The 16303-nt window shown below is 36.1% G+C and overlaps 1 protein-coding gene across 1 annotated transcript in view; it reads right to left on the reverse strand.

The window, feature by feature from the left end:
- The window catches only part of LOC130234785 (small conductance calcium-activated potassium channel protein 2-like), a 29934-nt gene extending 14150 nt beyond the window's left edge, over positions 1–15784 (reverse strand). Inside the window, exon 1 of the mRNA XM_056465086.1 lies at positions 14751–15784. Within this exon, the coding sequence (XP_056321061.1) occupies positions 14751–15722 (972 nt within the window). The 5' untranslated portion in view covers positions 15723–15784. The remainder of the gene's footprint in view (positions 1–14750) is intronic.
- Between the last annotated feature and the right edge of the window lie 519 nt (positions 15785–16303).

Below are 16303 nucleotides of genomic sequence, written 5' to 3' on the forward strand. Positions count from 1 at the left end.
GCTCATTTCGTCAGAAGACCCACAGTAGCATCTCCAGACCACAGTGTATTGCAGTGAGCGAATAACACAGGATGAGTGAAAAAGTAACTCTGAATTAAGTGAAGTTTAAATTTTAAGCTAATTTCGAGAGGAGCATGTGCTCATGATTGACCCAGCTGGTCCACATTAGCTAATCATGATCCTCCAATCAAAGGATCCCCACTCACTATACTGTATATATCCTCATTTCCTCTCTACAACTATCTTCGTCTGGAAGAAACCCCCCTCCTCCCCTTCTTCCACCTTTATCAAGAACGGGCAGCACGGTGGCCCAGTGACTAGCACGTTTGCCTCACAGCAAGAATACCAATGGCGTTGGGTCTTCACTGGGCCATCTGGTGTTCCTGTGCGGAGTTTGCATGTTCTCCGTGTGGACTTCCCCCGGGTTCCCTGGTTTCCTCCCACCATCCCAATGTGCTCTATATTATAGATAAAATAAGCCTAAATCTTTTTTCTAATGTCTTACTCTCAGGAAGGCCTCAGCAGCGGGGGAGTTTCAGATCGACCTGAGCTCAGTCTCCCCTCGCCCTGTGAAAGGAGGGAGCCCTGGGCTCGAGGATACCTTGAGCTCAGGGCTCTCTCCCGGGACAGCACGCCAAACAAGCTATGTATAAATCGTGAGCTAAGTGTGAACTCTTGAAATATTGTAGTAAATACATATTTCTAATACTGCCTTTTGTGGCCTCTGTATTGATTATTTGATTTGATTAATTTATTTATTTCGAACAACAAAAAGAAGTCAAATCATACTCAAAGCAATTCTGTAAATAAGATACATTTTCTTCATGGTCGAAATGGAGCAGGATGAAGCGCAAGCTTATAATTTTCCTCACCCCATTAAAACATACATCATTCGTCTATTACTTCAAATTATTTCTTCTTTTACTTATGTCTTCTTTTACCTGAGACATACATAAGCTTTACATTAGACATATTCAATCATTTTTGCATCTTTTACATATCATATGGTTAATTCACCCTTTGTATATTAACAATCGTAAATTAGATTTATATGTATTCCACCAAAATTTCAACACAATAACTCAAATATGGCAACATAAGCGTGTTGTATAATACATACACATTTTAAACAATATTATGAAATCTTATTTATGATCGTCTAGTTTTCATCATGGCTCCAGTGATGCTACAAGTTCTATAGCTATTCAAGAGTTCACACTTAGCTGATAATCAATAAAGCGTATTTGGCATGCTGTCCCGGGAGAGAGCCCTGAGCTCGTAATATCCTCGAGCCCGGGGCTCCCTTCTGTTAGAAGGGCGAGAGGGGAGTCCGAGCTCAGGTAGGTCTTGAGAACTCCCCTGCTTGTCGCCGCGTGAGAAACTAGGGTTGTTTTCCGTGATAATTTGGTTTAATCTATTGCTATGGTATATGTTTTTGGACGGTGGGAGGAAACCGGGGGACCCGGGGGAAAACCCACGCGAACACGGGGAGAACATGTAAACTCCGCACAGAAACACCAACCAGCCCGATAGGAGGTTGGACCAGCGGTGTTCTTGCTGTGAGGCAACAGTGCTAGCCACTGGGCCACCGTGTCGCCCTATCGGAAAAAAGGGGGAGGAAGTAGGGGTGGAAGGAGGGGGAAGCTTCAAGATGAAGATAACTGGAGTGAAAAACTCTGGTTATTTATAATGCTTCCGTAATCATCTAATGGGTCAGATTACGGAGCTAATGAGGAGCCAGCCGTGTTGATCATAAGCACGTGATCAACTCTCGAAATTAGTTTATAAATAAACCACACTTAAATTTTGCCTAATTAATTTTCATCCACTCAGTACATTTTAAACCATGTGCATATGTGAACTTTGCATGCATTATAGTAAGCCTAAGGTTTTGTTTTGTTTTTTCAACAAAATGGTATGCCACAGTATTTGTTTATTCCTGCATTCTTTAATTGAATTTAACTGCTTTTTTGCCCACAAGATGGCAACAATGACCCAGGGTTGTACATTTTAACGAGAGTTGAAGACCTGCATAAATGGATGAGATCAAAATGCATTCAAGCAACAGCATTAATGGATATATACATGGATGATTGACTGTGGAAAGGAATCTCAAGTCAAGTCAATCAAATCAAGCTGAGTTTAATTGTCATACCGCTACAGTGGAATGAAATGTCGAGTCTCGCAGGACCACAGTAATTCATAAATAAACAAATGTAAATATGAACACAACACTGGACATAAGAGCTATTTTAAACCTATACATAATTAACCTACTGCAGCGGTAATCTAACTATATTTACTACTACTGTATAGATAGACAGATAGACAGACTATACAAGTACTATACATAAGACAGAACAATATTGTGCAAGATATTATGCAAAAGAGGTATTTTAAGGTTGAAAAAAAACAAGTAGTGCAGGTAAACATTGTTTTCATTATTGAGTCCTTGTAAGATGGAGTTTAAGTAAAGTGTCTGGTGCAAATAGAGAGAAGAGTGTTTCAACAGGTGGTTTGTCAAGCCCACTCACAGAAATTAAATTTGTTTATGACTCCTATGAGTTTGAAGGACTGCATCCATACTTCTCTGCAGTGACTCAATAACTTATCAATAAAGTCATCTGGAATGACAAAGAAAACGTTCTTGCAGGACTCCTAGAGTTCATCAAGAGTCTTTGGATTCATCTTCAATGGTCCTTCATCTTACCCCAGACATGCTCAATAATGTTCATATTTGGTGACTGGGCTGGCCAATCCTGGAGCACCTAGACCTTCTTTGCTTTTAGGAACTTTGATGTGCTGTCCTGCTGAAGAAATTGCCCTCTCCTGTTGTTTGTAATGTAATGAGCTGGTCAATGTCTTGATACCTCAGGCTGTTGATGTTGCCATCCACTCTGCAGATCTCTCGCACACCCCCATACTGAATGTAACCCCAAACCATGATTTTTCCTTCACCAAACTTGACTGATTTCTATGAGAATCTTGGGTACATGCAGGTTCCAATAGGTCTTCTGCAGTTTTTCCGATGATTGGGATGCAGTTCAACAGATGATTCATCAGAAAAATCTACCTTTTGACACTTTTCCAAATGATCAACTAGAAGTACCAGATACGTATCAAACTAATTTTTATGAATTATTTATAAGCTAAGAAAATGCTTGTGCACTGAATGCCTGTGTACATCTACACATTAAATAGAGTATATTTTGGAAGGCTTTGGCAATGTGGACATAACCTTGCAAAAAAATATATATAAGTATGCCGATGCTGACATTCATATAAAAAGATGGCTTTGGCGCCATCAAGTTTGACTTAATGAAATTATATCAGGTTGGTCTCATCAGGTTTTTCTTTAAATCATTATTAATAATCTTATTATTTAAATTATAATAATAATTGGGCATGTTATGCTCAGGCAAAAAGTGATTTGGGACAGGTATATTTATAGACCTCTAGTTTGAATAATCTCTATATGAGCAAACTGTGAGATCCATTAAACAGTGTGCTACTCTGGCAATACTGAAACACAATAACAGAAAGTTTAGTCCTCTGATGAAATACAATGGCAAGAAATTACCCACACACAACAGATGTGCGGCAATCGTGATGGTTCATGGCTAAATTTCCCAAAATGGAGAGACATAATGACGTTTCAGTGTTTGCCTGGAGTGAGCAGTGGGCTTTCTGAAAGTCGTGTTGCTGCTTTTTACTCGCACTCCTGGATCTGTGTCTCTTACAGGTGATGGAAAGCCAGTTCAAGATCATGACTTTTGTGCTGATGATTCATATATATATTTAAAGAATTTTGTTTATGTCACTCACAGTGGTGCTCCCTACGTTATATTTATTAGATTGGTCAGATTTTTTCATTATTATTAATGTTATTATTATTATTATTCTTTTATTATGTCGTTGGTCCTCTTTATAGTCTGGTAGTGTATGTGTGTGTCTGAAAGCATATGGGTGTCTCCCAGTGATGGGTTGCAGCTGGAAGGGCATCCACTGTGTAAAACATATGCTGGATATGGCAGTTCATTCCGCTGCGGTGACCCCAGATTAATAAAGGGTCTAAGCCGAAAAGAAAAAACGAATAATATAATATAATATAATATATATATAATATAATATAATATAATATAATATAATATAATTATAATATAATATAATATAACTCTTTATTTTTGTTTCAAAAGGAATAAAATAAACATTTTAATGTTTTGCTAAGCAAAAAAAATCTTTTTACTGAGTAAGTAACAGTGTTAAAACTGTTAAGCCAAGAGTTTTCCCTCAGGTTTATGTGCTTAAACTTCCTTACTATAATGAACAAAATTAGTTTTTTATTTAATTTTAAATATTTCAAATTTGTCCACTTGGAATGATCAAGGTTTATTGCAAATAATTAGAATAAATAACAGCAAATTATGCATACATGGGACATATATGTTTCTAGCATATGTGGACAAATATGTTTCTGACATATATGCAACATATTTGTGTTTATATGCATGAAGGGTACATACATGTTTTTGGCATATATGTGGACATATATGTTATGTGACATACATGTTTCTGACATTTATGGGACAAATAGTGTTTTACATATAAGGACATATATGTTTCTGGCATATATGGGGCATATATGTATACATATATGTATTATATATGTATATATATACATGTATATATATTTAAATTATGTAAATTATTTTTCCTTTTTTAAATATTTCCCAAATTATGTTTAACAGAGCAAGGAAATTTTCACAGTATGTCTGATAATATTTTTACTTCTGGAGAAAGTCTTATTTGATTTATTTTGGCTAGAATAAAAGTAGTTTTAATTTTTTAAAATCCATTTTAAGGTCAAAATTATTAGCCCCTTTAAGCAATTTTTTTTTCGATAGTCTATAGAACAACCATCATTATACAATAACTTGCCTGCTTAGTTAACCTTATTAACCTAGTTATGCCTTTAAAGGTCACTTTAAGCTGTATAGAAGTGTCTTGAAAATATCTAGTCAAATATTATTTACTGTCAGCATGGCAAAGACAAAATAAATCAGTTATTAGAAATGAGTTATTAAAACTATTATGTTCAGAAATATGTTGAAAATAATCTTCTCTCCGTTAAAAATAAAAAGGGGTGCTAATAATTCAGGGGGGCTAATAATTCTGACTTCAACTGTATATGGACATATTTGTTTTTGGCAAACCTCTTTACTCTCTTTACTTACAGATCGCCCCCTATTACTATTAAAGGCTGGCTTTATTCACACACTGTTGGCTCACAACTGTGTTTAAACCCCTTACAGAAGTGATTTTAGCATAATAGGTCCCTCTTTAAGTTTACATTGTAAATCAAATTAGATCCACTTTTTGGTAAACAAAGCAAATTTTTCATATAACACATCTACTAAAACACAGAAAATATTACTTTACAAACTGTATTTTAAATCAATCATATAAACATTTGCATATTAGTTGATAAAACGATATAAAAACTGAATAAATATATTTATATAACAATAATTTATTGCATTGTTCTGAAACTGCACTCTGCCATGCTGAACAAAGATGATCAAATTATGACAAAACGTGTGTTCACACCATAAGTCACACATCATATTTGCATTCGGTGATCACATCCCAATCATTTTCCACAGTTTTTAACATTCATTTTCTGTAGGTTTTTCAGTTCTCACAACTCAATCCATACTAATAATAACATAACATTATACTGATCATATAAATGTAGATTACAACCAATTAGAATCTGAAAGAACGTTACATTTGATCCAACATCCACACACACATTTTACCATAAAACTCAATACTACTGTTACATATCCTATCACTTCTTTTTCTGGTTATTCTGAACTTAATACAACATCATATTCCAAACAGCCCATCAGCTAATGCAAGTTTGAGTGTGTCAATATTTTAATGTCAGGACTATTAATAGCAGGCTCTAAACACAGAAGAGGCCACTTTGAAAACTGATGGTATTAAAATCACTGCAAGCGCTCCAGCGTTAGTGACAGGAGAATATGCCAACACATTCATCTACCTTTGTGTGAAAGCTATAATGCACAAAAAAAACACATCACAGTACTAGACATGTCTTCAAAAAGGAAACATTTTGTACCGGAGGACTATAGGAGAGGGTACTCGGAGTGCATTATACAAATTCACACCATTTTCGAAGCTTATGTGTGTTATGCAACCTTTCAGTGTTTCCTTCTAAAGCAACTGACCTGACGGGTCAAAACTATTGAGGAAACAAAAATAAAAACACGCACAATGAAATGAAAATATATATCAAAATCCCAGTGTGTGGACTCTTGTGGAAACAAATCTTGAGATATTTTATATTTAGACTATATGTAAGTATGCATGTTTTTGTAATGATAATACTTGGTCTATGAAACCTGTAGGCCAATTTGTGAAGGACTTATACACATGATGTGGTAACCTTAGCTGAAACAAGTATAACGGCTAATGTTAATGCTGTAGTACACAGGAAAAAAGAACAGAGACTGTTTTTGTTTTTGATTGGATGTCGATAGAGGAAATGTTTGAGAGGAAAATAGCTTATAATTTGAAAAATCAACTGAGTGCGTCATATTACTTTTGCTGGAAACTATATAGAATTAACTATGAAAAAAATGTATGTGTGCATTTATGGTATTACCATGCAGTAATATTTAATACCAGGAGTTGTTAAGGTATTTTGTGATATTTTATACTGTCTAAAGGAAGAATTAAACGTATGTGTTTTGTTCTTATTATAGTAATAAAAGACAACAATATATTGCTAATATTAAAATACTACAGATCATCATAATTTAAAAGCACAAAATTGCATAGTTCTGATAATGAGTGCTTAATAGTGTTATTAAATTATTATTGTTTAACAATTTCTGTTTAACGGAGGGGGAGATTTTTTTTCAACACATTTCTAAACATAATAGTTTTAATAACTCATTTCTAATAACTGATTTCTTTTATCTTTGTCATGATGACAGTAAATAATATTTGACTAGATATTTTTCAAGACACTTCTATACAGCTTAAAGTGACATCTACATGCTTAACTAGGTTAATTGGGGTAACTAGGCAGGTTAGGGTAATTAGGCAAGTTATTGTATAACGATGGTTTGTTCTGTAGACAATTGAAAAGAAAAAGCTTAAAGGGGCTAATAATTTTAGCCTTAAAATGGTTTTTAAAAAATTTAAAACTGCTTTTATTCTAGCCAAAATAAAGCAAATAAGACTTTCTCCAGAAGAAAGAATATTATCAGACATACTGTGAAAATTTCCTTACTCTGTTAAACATCATTTGGGAAATATTTAAAAAAGAAAAAAAATCAAAGGGTGGCTGATGATTCTGTCTTCAACTGTATATACTGCTCAAAAAATAAAGGGAACACTTAAACAACAGAGTGTAACTGCAACTGTTCTCTTTAGACAGCTCTGTAAAGGTTTAAAGCTGTAATTCACAACCTCCATATACCCTTTTAACTTCAGATTTATAGTATTTATCAAAACATTTCCTTATATTTCTATTTGCATAATTATGTCTGATAAACTACTTTATGATGGCAGCTGAGGTGAAATATTTTCTCATCTTTTTTACTTCAATCAACACCACCCCGTGTAACACATTTCCTGATATCACACTGGCATTTAGAGCATCGGGTATCAGCGGTGAATGAAAAGCAATAATTCCATTTTCTGCAGGCTCATTCATATGGTTTTTGCAGTAGCCCGTGGGGGTCGGCTGAGATGAAGCGACATGATGCTGGACATTATTATATCGCACAAAGAAACAAAATGTGGAGAATGTGCCCACTGCCCAAAGACATTGAATGCCTCTATGATTATTTCTGTACGATGGGCTGTTGTGGATGAACGTCCCCCATAAAACCTTTACAGCAAACTGATCCCATTTAAATGGACCTTTTAGACTGAGCAGAAATGAGCTGGCTGGGAGGAGGACATAAAGGCTTTTATAGAAGAAGTTGTTAAAGGGTTAAAGATAGCCCTTTCCACTTCCTCTTTCTTATACACGTCTTTCTAAAGCAGACTCTCTGGATTTCACTACAAATGAATTAGGCCTGAGGTCAGGATTGCTTTTCATTTTCCCCTCACTTTTCCAGACTCAGATTTTCTGACATCTGATCATTTATCTCACTATATTCTAATTATGTGCTGTGTTGCCAAATATACTGTTAAAAATAAAGGTTCTCCTTGGCATTGAAGATACTATGAAGGCAAGGCAAGTTTATTTATATAGCACATTTCATACACAATGGTAATTCAAAGTGCTTGATCTAACATCTATTGAACATTCTCATAAAGAATCTTCTCTTTATATTGGAAAAAATGTCTTTAGGTTTTTAAAATGTACTTCAGAGTAAAAAACGGCTCTTTCAAGAAATGATCAGTGAAAGATTCTTTGTGAACTAAAAACAGTGTTATTGGAGGAAGGTACAACTACATTAAGACCAATTGTAATATGATAATTATGAAAATAAGAGATTTGCTTTCAAGGACCGCATACGTTTTAAATATTATCAATCATAATGGTCCATTTGTTACATTTAGATTTGATTCAGCTTTCTGTTGCATTTTTTTCAGCCTGATCTCACGATAATAACTATTTCATGTTTTGTCAGTTTAGTGGCTAATTCTTGCGATTTTAAAAAGGAGGCGTGGCACCCAACCCTCAGTCCAACCATCATTGGGGATAAGCAAATCAGACAAATTGTATGAATGAGATCATACAAATTCATTTGATTTAGCCACTTAATCAAAAAGTTCAGAATTGTTGTGAGATAGTGTTGGGTTTCATAGGCTCTAACAATATTGGCTGACATACTATTTTGAGGTAACTATGTGGGTTCAAAAAATCTAAATATTGAGAAAATCACAATCATCAGTCCAAATTAAGTTCTTAAAATGCATTTTTAATTAAGTTTTGCAATGTTTAAAAAGTGTCTTCTTGGAACATAATCTTTACCTTATATTTTAATAATTTATGGCATTTAAAAATCTTTGTTGGTCGTTCATTTAAACTTAAGGCAGCAACTTAAGTTTCGTGGTCCAGGGTCACATATAAAAAACATTAAAATAATTGTCAATAATTATATTTATTTAGAAAACATAATCTTATAACTATTGGCAGAATATTGTATCTATAATAATAATGTTAATAATGTACCATACATTTATTGATTAAATAATTTATAATCAAGAATTCACTATATTCAAGCTATTCACCCCTTAAAATTATTCTACATTACTTTCAACATTATATAAAACAACAGTACAGTCATCTGTAAATATTTTCATTTTCTATTAGGGCTGGGGGATTAAATCGGTATCGATATTTATTGACCAAACACCACTGTCAATATTGATAAAAAAGGTTTGGTATGAAGTTTTGGTATGAAGGCTATAGTTTTATTAAAACGAGGCTTCTGAGTGCGCGCCTTGAAAGGAATGCCAATAAGCTTAGGGTGTAAGTTTACCATTTCCAATGAAGGCTCGCGACTTGCACATTTTCCAGATACACCTAGTTAAAAACATCTACACTTTTCTGAATGCCGCAAGCGCACCGCGATTCATGTCAGTAGAACTAACAATCTGCTTCACACTTTGTACACTGTAAAAAATGCAGGGTTTCACACAATTAATTCATGTTGTCCCAACACAAATCGATTAAGTTAACTTAAACACTTTTAACAAATTTCTGTGGATTGAACATAAAAAAATTAGTTGTCCCCAATGAAATCTCAAGAATTGTGTTGTTTCAGCTCATTTTAAATAAGTAGTTTGAACAAGCTAAAAAAATATTCTTTTTCAGTGTATGGAATATACATATTTCGGTGGAAATGCCAGACTAATTACCTCAGACAAATACAGACCACACAAACAATGCAGAGCTTTGTACTTTTCTCCATAAACTTGCATCGGAGCTGCAACAATGGTTTGTCCGTTTGTCATCCAACGGTTGATGGTAGCCATAGAAAATGGTGAAAGAAGCATGCACTCACGCTTCACTTCAGGTTAGAATACCAACACATGCGTAAATGAGTGCCGTACAGCAGGAGTGAGGAGATTGTAAATAAAAAAGGATGTAGGGATGGCGCCAGAGTGGCTTTTTGGTTTCTTTTCTTTTGCATCCCAGCCACTAGCACCCCATCTGAAAGAGTTTTTAGCATAGGGGGTAATGTAGTCATTCAGCTTCACAATTTGTAATGCTGCAGTGTGTATTTGAATAATGACGGCTGGTTCCATTACTTGAAAGCTCAGATTTGATTATCATAATTTGTTTTGTCTACAGAGTTTGAGGTTTACTTCATCATAATTATTGACACCTTACAGATGTTGATCTACCTTTACTATTGCACACACTTTGTAACATTTATTTAAGTTTAAGAGTCTTTTAAAAGGGTCTCTTTAACACTTATGTTTATTTCATTATAAAGAGATCAGATATTTTGTTGAAATATTTTTGGTTTTGACTATTAAAACTATTTGCCTTAGTAATGTTGGTCAATTAAAATAAAGTGGTTAAATAACAAAAAATCCTAATACTCCTAAATGGATTGTTAAAAAATATTCAATAATTATTGATATCGAATGATATGAAACATGATGTCGGGATTTTTTTTTTCGCAATATCGTCAAACCGCTCTTTAATAAGTCCCAATCATAAAGAAGTCGCTATAAAGAATTTATTAATCAAAATTCTAAATACCTCTCTTTTTGACATAAACCAAGTTACACATAATGCGGAGACTAGCAGATGAAAATAATCCATGGCAGTAATACAGGTGAAACGATTGGTGCCTGATAACATCAAACCCTGCCCATTGACGTCAGTTTGATAACAGTAACACTGTGTTAACACTGAGATAGGACACTAAATTTCAGATCATTTTCTTTCAGTCTTTAATTTTTCATCCCATAATCTGTTAATTAGTTGTATAAGAGATGCTTATCGAATATTTCGCATGACATTACTTAAACGCCTGAGCAAGGATCACTGAGAAAGCAAAGCCAACGTACTCTAACTCTAAACACTCAAAGGAAGGAAGAATAAAAAGGTATTTACAAATCAATCGCAGTAGTATATGTGAAGCCTTTCAGAGCACAATGTCTATGCTTGTGGACCCGTGGGTTACACAGGCCACAATAGCAAAGTCCTATTAGGTTTCAGCTTGTGTCACAGGATATTGTAACTATATACTTGATCGGTCTCTCTCAGCCAAAATATTTAGTTTAAGCTATTAGCCAGAACAGAGTGGTTGAACAAAATCCTACAAATGCACTAGTAGGGATAACAACCTAGGAGTAAATTATTTGTAATATGTATATGAAAAAAACCACAGCCAGTGCAGTCAAAATATAATTTATGAGAAAAATAACATCTTAATACGAACTTAACTCGATGAGCACAAAAATGTTATCAAATTCAGACTTTAAAAACTGAACTACCCCATATCCTGTCACTTTATTATTGGGAAAACTGCCAGTGTGTCTGCAGAGTACAGCTGGACCGGTCTTAAATGAAGCACTCGTGATCTGAGGATCAAAGCTTCATTTAATGACACAATTAAATGAAATGGAGCATAAATAAACAGATGTGTGGGACAGATATTGAAGGTTATTCGCTGCAGTTATTGGGATGAAAACTAATGGATTTATGTAATCCAAAAGTCCTTTTGTTTGCGTTACTGGAGCAACGTGTCTCCCGTTAACAAAGCTTGTACACAATAGTGCAGTATTCAGAAGTGCTAAAGGTCTCTGACTCCACCCTGCCCAACACTATATTTTGCCCAACTGATAAGACTCTCTGTCTAAATGAATTTCCTTTGACTGTATACTCTCATTAGTATCCTTCCTTTCAACTGTCTAGCATCAGATATCATGTGTTTTTTTTTTTTACTTTGAAAAGGTCAGTTTATTTTTCTTCCTTTGTTAGCGTTCTTCCTGCTGCACTGGTGCTGTTCTTGGGTTAAATCCAACTCTTGAAACTGCTAAAAAAACATTGTTTGTGAAAAACAACATTTTTGTTGCTTAGAAAACCCAGCTACACATTTTATGTGAAAATTAGTTCACACCAAACGGACATTTCTGTCTTTATTTGCTCATCTCTGTGTGGTGCAAAAAATAAAAATTGGAAATTTGTTCATTTTCAGTACACAAATGATGGTGTTTTACTTAAATCTAAGATTTTTTTTTAAGATTGACCAAAAGCATTTACAATTTATTAAGTCATACTGTAAATACAACTCAAAGCTTCCCAGCAAACAATTTTGTGTTTACAGACGTCTAGTAGACATCTAAACGTAGACAGCTTGGCTAAAACAAGGCTGATCTTGGGCTAGCAGTGAAAATCCAATAGACATCTAAGAATATCCCAAAACTGGACCAGTCGTCAAATAGACATATTAGACAGACTTTATATGTGTAGTCAATCATTTCTGTCTATTTGATGACTAGTCTACTTTTGGCCTATTCTTAGACGTCTATTAGATTTTCACTGACAGCCCAAATTTAGCCTTGTTTTAGCCAAGACGACTATGTTTAGAGGTCTATTTGACATCTATTTGACATCTTTTAAAAACAAAAATGCTTGCTGGGTTGGTACATATTCCCTTATGTTTTGATTCTGTTTTGATGTCACTGCTGGAAAAGCCTGTCTTGTATATTGAATTGCACTACTAAGAAAGATTCATGTTTTTATTTTTATTTTTTTGGGAATGAGTAAAGAGGATATTGGGCCTATCATATCTTCAGGTCAAGCTGGCAGGCATATTATTAGTTGTGGCTTGTAAACATCAGCCAATTTATTTAAATTTTAATGATTAATTATTATGTTTTAATTGAATTCCAACTGTATCAACACATTTTGGATCTTAAACAAAATAAAGACTTCACTACTTATAAAATAAGTTTAGTCTAATTATGTTTAGTTCAGTTAGCTAATGTTTATTAAGCAGCAGGTGATCTTTTATTCACTGTTAAAATGCAGAGTTCCACACAATTTATTCATTTTGTCCCAACACAAATCGATTAAGTTAACGCCATACATTTAATTGAATTAGACTTAAAACAATTAAGTTGTCTCAAAAAATATGAAGGATTGTGTTGTTTCAGGTCATTTTAAACAAGCAGCAAAATACGTTTTGAGCGTTAGTGAATTTAAACAAATAAGTTGATTTACAGTGATACTTATGTTCGCTAATCAATGTTTATACAAGAATAAAAACAAATGAAAATGGTCACTACATAAAGACATGGGGCCTCTTCAGGGAAAAAAAATATGATTACTATTTTTTATCTCTTTATAAAAATAATAAAGCATCTGTGTTTTTGGTGAATAGGCTTTGAACAGAGTTTGAACTTTGACTAATCTAAATTTGTGTTCAGAAGATTAACTAAAGTCTTTTAGACAAACAAGTACAGGATGACAGTTTTTTTTATTTTGGGGTGAACTAACCCTTTTAACTATCATTATTAACAACAGTGTACAAAAATTGAATTTAAACAAATGTTTCCTACATAGAAAAGCTGATCATTTGCATTAGAGAGACCTGTGGCATGGTTTGTTTTACTAAAAGAACATTATACTTCTCAATGAGGGACAATGATAAAGCAAAGTAGCACTACAGGAAATGGATGTGTGCTGATTTTGATCTAATCCACTTTTTAATCACCACGTTATTTGTCTATCTGTGATCATGTAAAAGGCCCTTACTCTATGAGCCTTGGCTGCTACCTCACAAGATGATAAGCCACTGTGATCGACCTTATAAAAGGTATTTCAGGACCTGGGAGATCATGAAGGAGAATAGAGACATGAATGGATCTTCAGAGAGTGGCATCAGATAACAGGGTCAGAAAAATAAATGGAGCCCTGGGAGCTGTTCGAGTCTTTTGAATGATCTGCAGATGAAGGCACTGGCGCGACAAATAATGAGGGCATCGTTTGGGCACGCTGTAAAAGTGGCACAAATTCACACAGAGTTTTCGGCAGCAGTTTCACTTTGTTTTAATTTTGTGCATAGAAAAAAAGAATCAAGTGGTTTTGTTGAACAAAGGCGAAAATCGGCAACTGGATATGATAACCTAACTGAATTTTGAGTGAAACTGGATCTCATTTCAGAATATGGTCTGTACTGTTAGAGGAGAGTGAAATTTTATATCAAATCCATCGCAATTTAATCAAAAACATTTGAGCTTTTCTCTATAATTTCAGCAATGGGTTAGTGATTGCCTTTGCATGACTGTAAGCATTAGTATTTCAAGAAATTAATAAGGAAATTTTCATTTCAAATACAAGTAAGACTTTCCTAAAGTTACATTTTAATTCTCATAATTGTATGTCATTTAGATCACTGCAATAAGACCCTTCTCAAGAAGAGAACTATTTAGTTCGCATTTGCACCATGTTGTCAGATTTAACAAGCGTATGTGTGTGCGCGAGAGAGATATGTGAAAGGCAAAGATGTTTTTTATATCCGTATGAGTGTATGCATGAGATGCAGTGTGCTTGATGTCATCATGCTGAATACACGTCTTAGCAAATCAAATGAGTTATACATCACGATTATTCATTTAAGCGCAGAAAAAAAGATCAACAACAACAACGAAAGCAAACGGGTCGCCTTTTACGCAGCGCATTCTATACATTTGAGTGACATTTGAAAGCTGTGCTGCTGTCCATACATAAATACCTTGTGTTTGCCAGCCCGATTTTTCTTCTCCTCCTTGTCGTGGGGCTCTGGCCACAGTTGACTGCTGGAGCCGTACGGGGGGCTGCTGGCTTCACTACTAGACACGGACGAGTTTCTCTCCAGCGCGCGCTCGCATCGATACGGCTGACAGAGCGCGATTTTCCCCTCCTGGTACCTGCTGTCTCGGTCACTGTGCTGCTGCTGGAGGCTGTGCTCCTGCGCGCGAGCCTGCTGATGCTGATGCTGCAACAGCGGCGCCTGCTTGTTTCTGCACACTTGCTCCGATCCGCCGATGCAGTAGTTGATCGGCAAGCTGCTGCCCAACAGTAACTGAGCCTGAGGCTCAATTAATTGCCTCTCCTTCTCGGCTTCCTCGCGCGCATTTATGTGTCCTTGACCAGAGTTTGGCAAGAGTGGCTCAAAGGAGGGGTCCCTTTGTTGATTATAACAAGGTTGCTGCAGCAACTGGTACTGGTCTCGACGCCCCCCCTCCCCGACGCGACGCTGTACGATGTCTTGTTTGTAATTAGCACTCTTTTGGCGCGTATCCCGCGTATTAGAAATGTGCGAAGGCAGAGGCGGCGGCAGCAGTTCAGATGGGGAGGGCTGCGGGGAAACGGAAGATCTCTGCTGAGGCGAATGGCTCCCCTCTGAATGACACTGATAGCCAGCTGAGGCCCCTGGAAACGGTTGCGGCAGGTTGTTGTAAGGCTGACGGTCGGTGCGCGCTCCCTGCGCGAGGCTGCAGTGGCCGGTCAAAGGCAGGCACTCGTCGTTCCTGGTGCCGCGGTCCGGACAGGACTGTGCATGTCGGTTGTTATGTGAGGAGGTGGATCGCTCCTTTATCGATGGCGGTGGGGGCGGCAGACTAAAGAGCGGGGCGACTGGACGAGATGCTTCTTTTGGACTGTCACGAGCGTCCGCGTCGTTGCTGTGCTGCTGGTGGACAGCTCCCGCGTGCCGATGCCGCATCCCCTCAATATCCGCGTCTTGTTGTGGTTGCTCCTTTGCCTTGTAAAGCACCGACACCCATTCATTGCGATGTGCCCCAAAAGAACCGAGCTGCCTCGTCTCATTGGTGGACTCGAGCGAGACCTGCCTCGTTACGTCATCGCCGAGATGAACGCCGCCCTCGTGTGAAAACCGCTTTATGTTTACAGTGGATAAGATTAAACCTGAGATGCGAACTGGGTATTAGCAAGGTCATGCGCGCGTCGAAAGCTCAATGTCTTGGCAGGATTGACATTTTCAAGCTTGTGCCATTGCAGGTCGATTACAAAAAAAAAGAACGAGCATCAAATACATGCGGAACAGGTGCACCGCTGGAAAAAATGGCTTATGTTGTGATGGCGTATAATGTGTTGAGTGGAGGACAATAAAGCAATATCATACGCGCATATTCAGTACCATCAGGAAGACTAAACTAGCCTGTGAACCAACCTTTTAAAATAAAGGTTGTAAATATCCATTTAGATTTCATCCAGAATATTAACCGTAAACAAAGAGTCTTTTCCTTGTAGTGAAAATGGTTTGTTAGATTATTAGAATATTCG

The sequence above is a fragment of the Danio aesculapii genome, chromosome 2 (assembly GCF_903798145.1).
Source record: "Danio aesculapii chromosome 2, fDanAes4.1, whole genome shotgun sequence".
Lineage (NCBI taxonomy): Eukaryota > Metazoa > Chordata > Actinopteri > Cypriniformes > Danionidae > Danio > Danio aesculapii.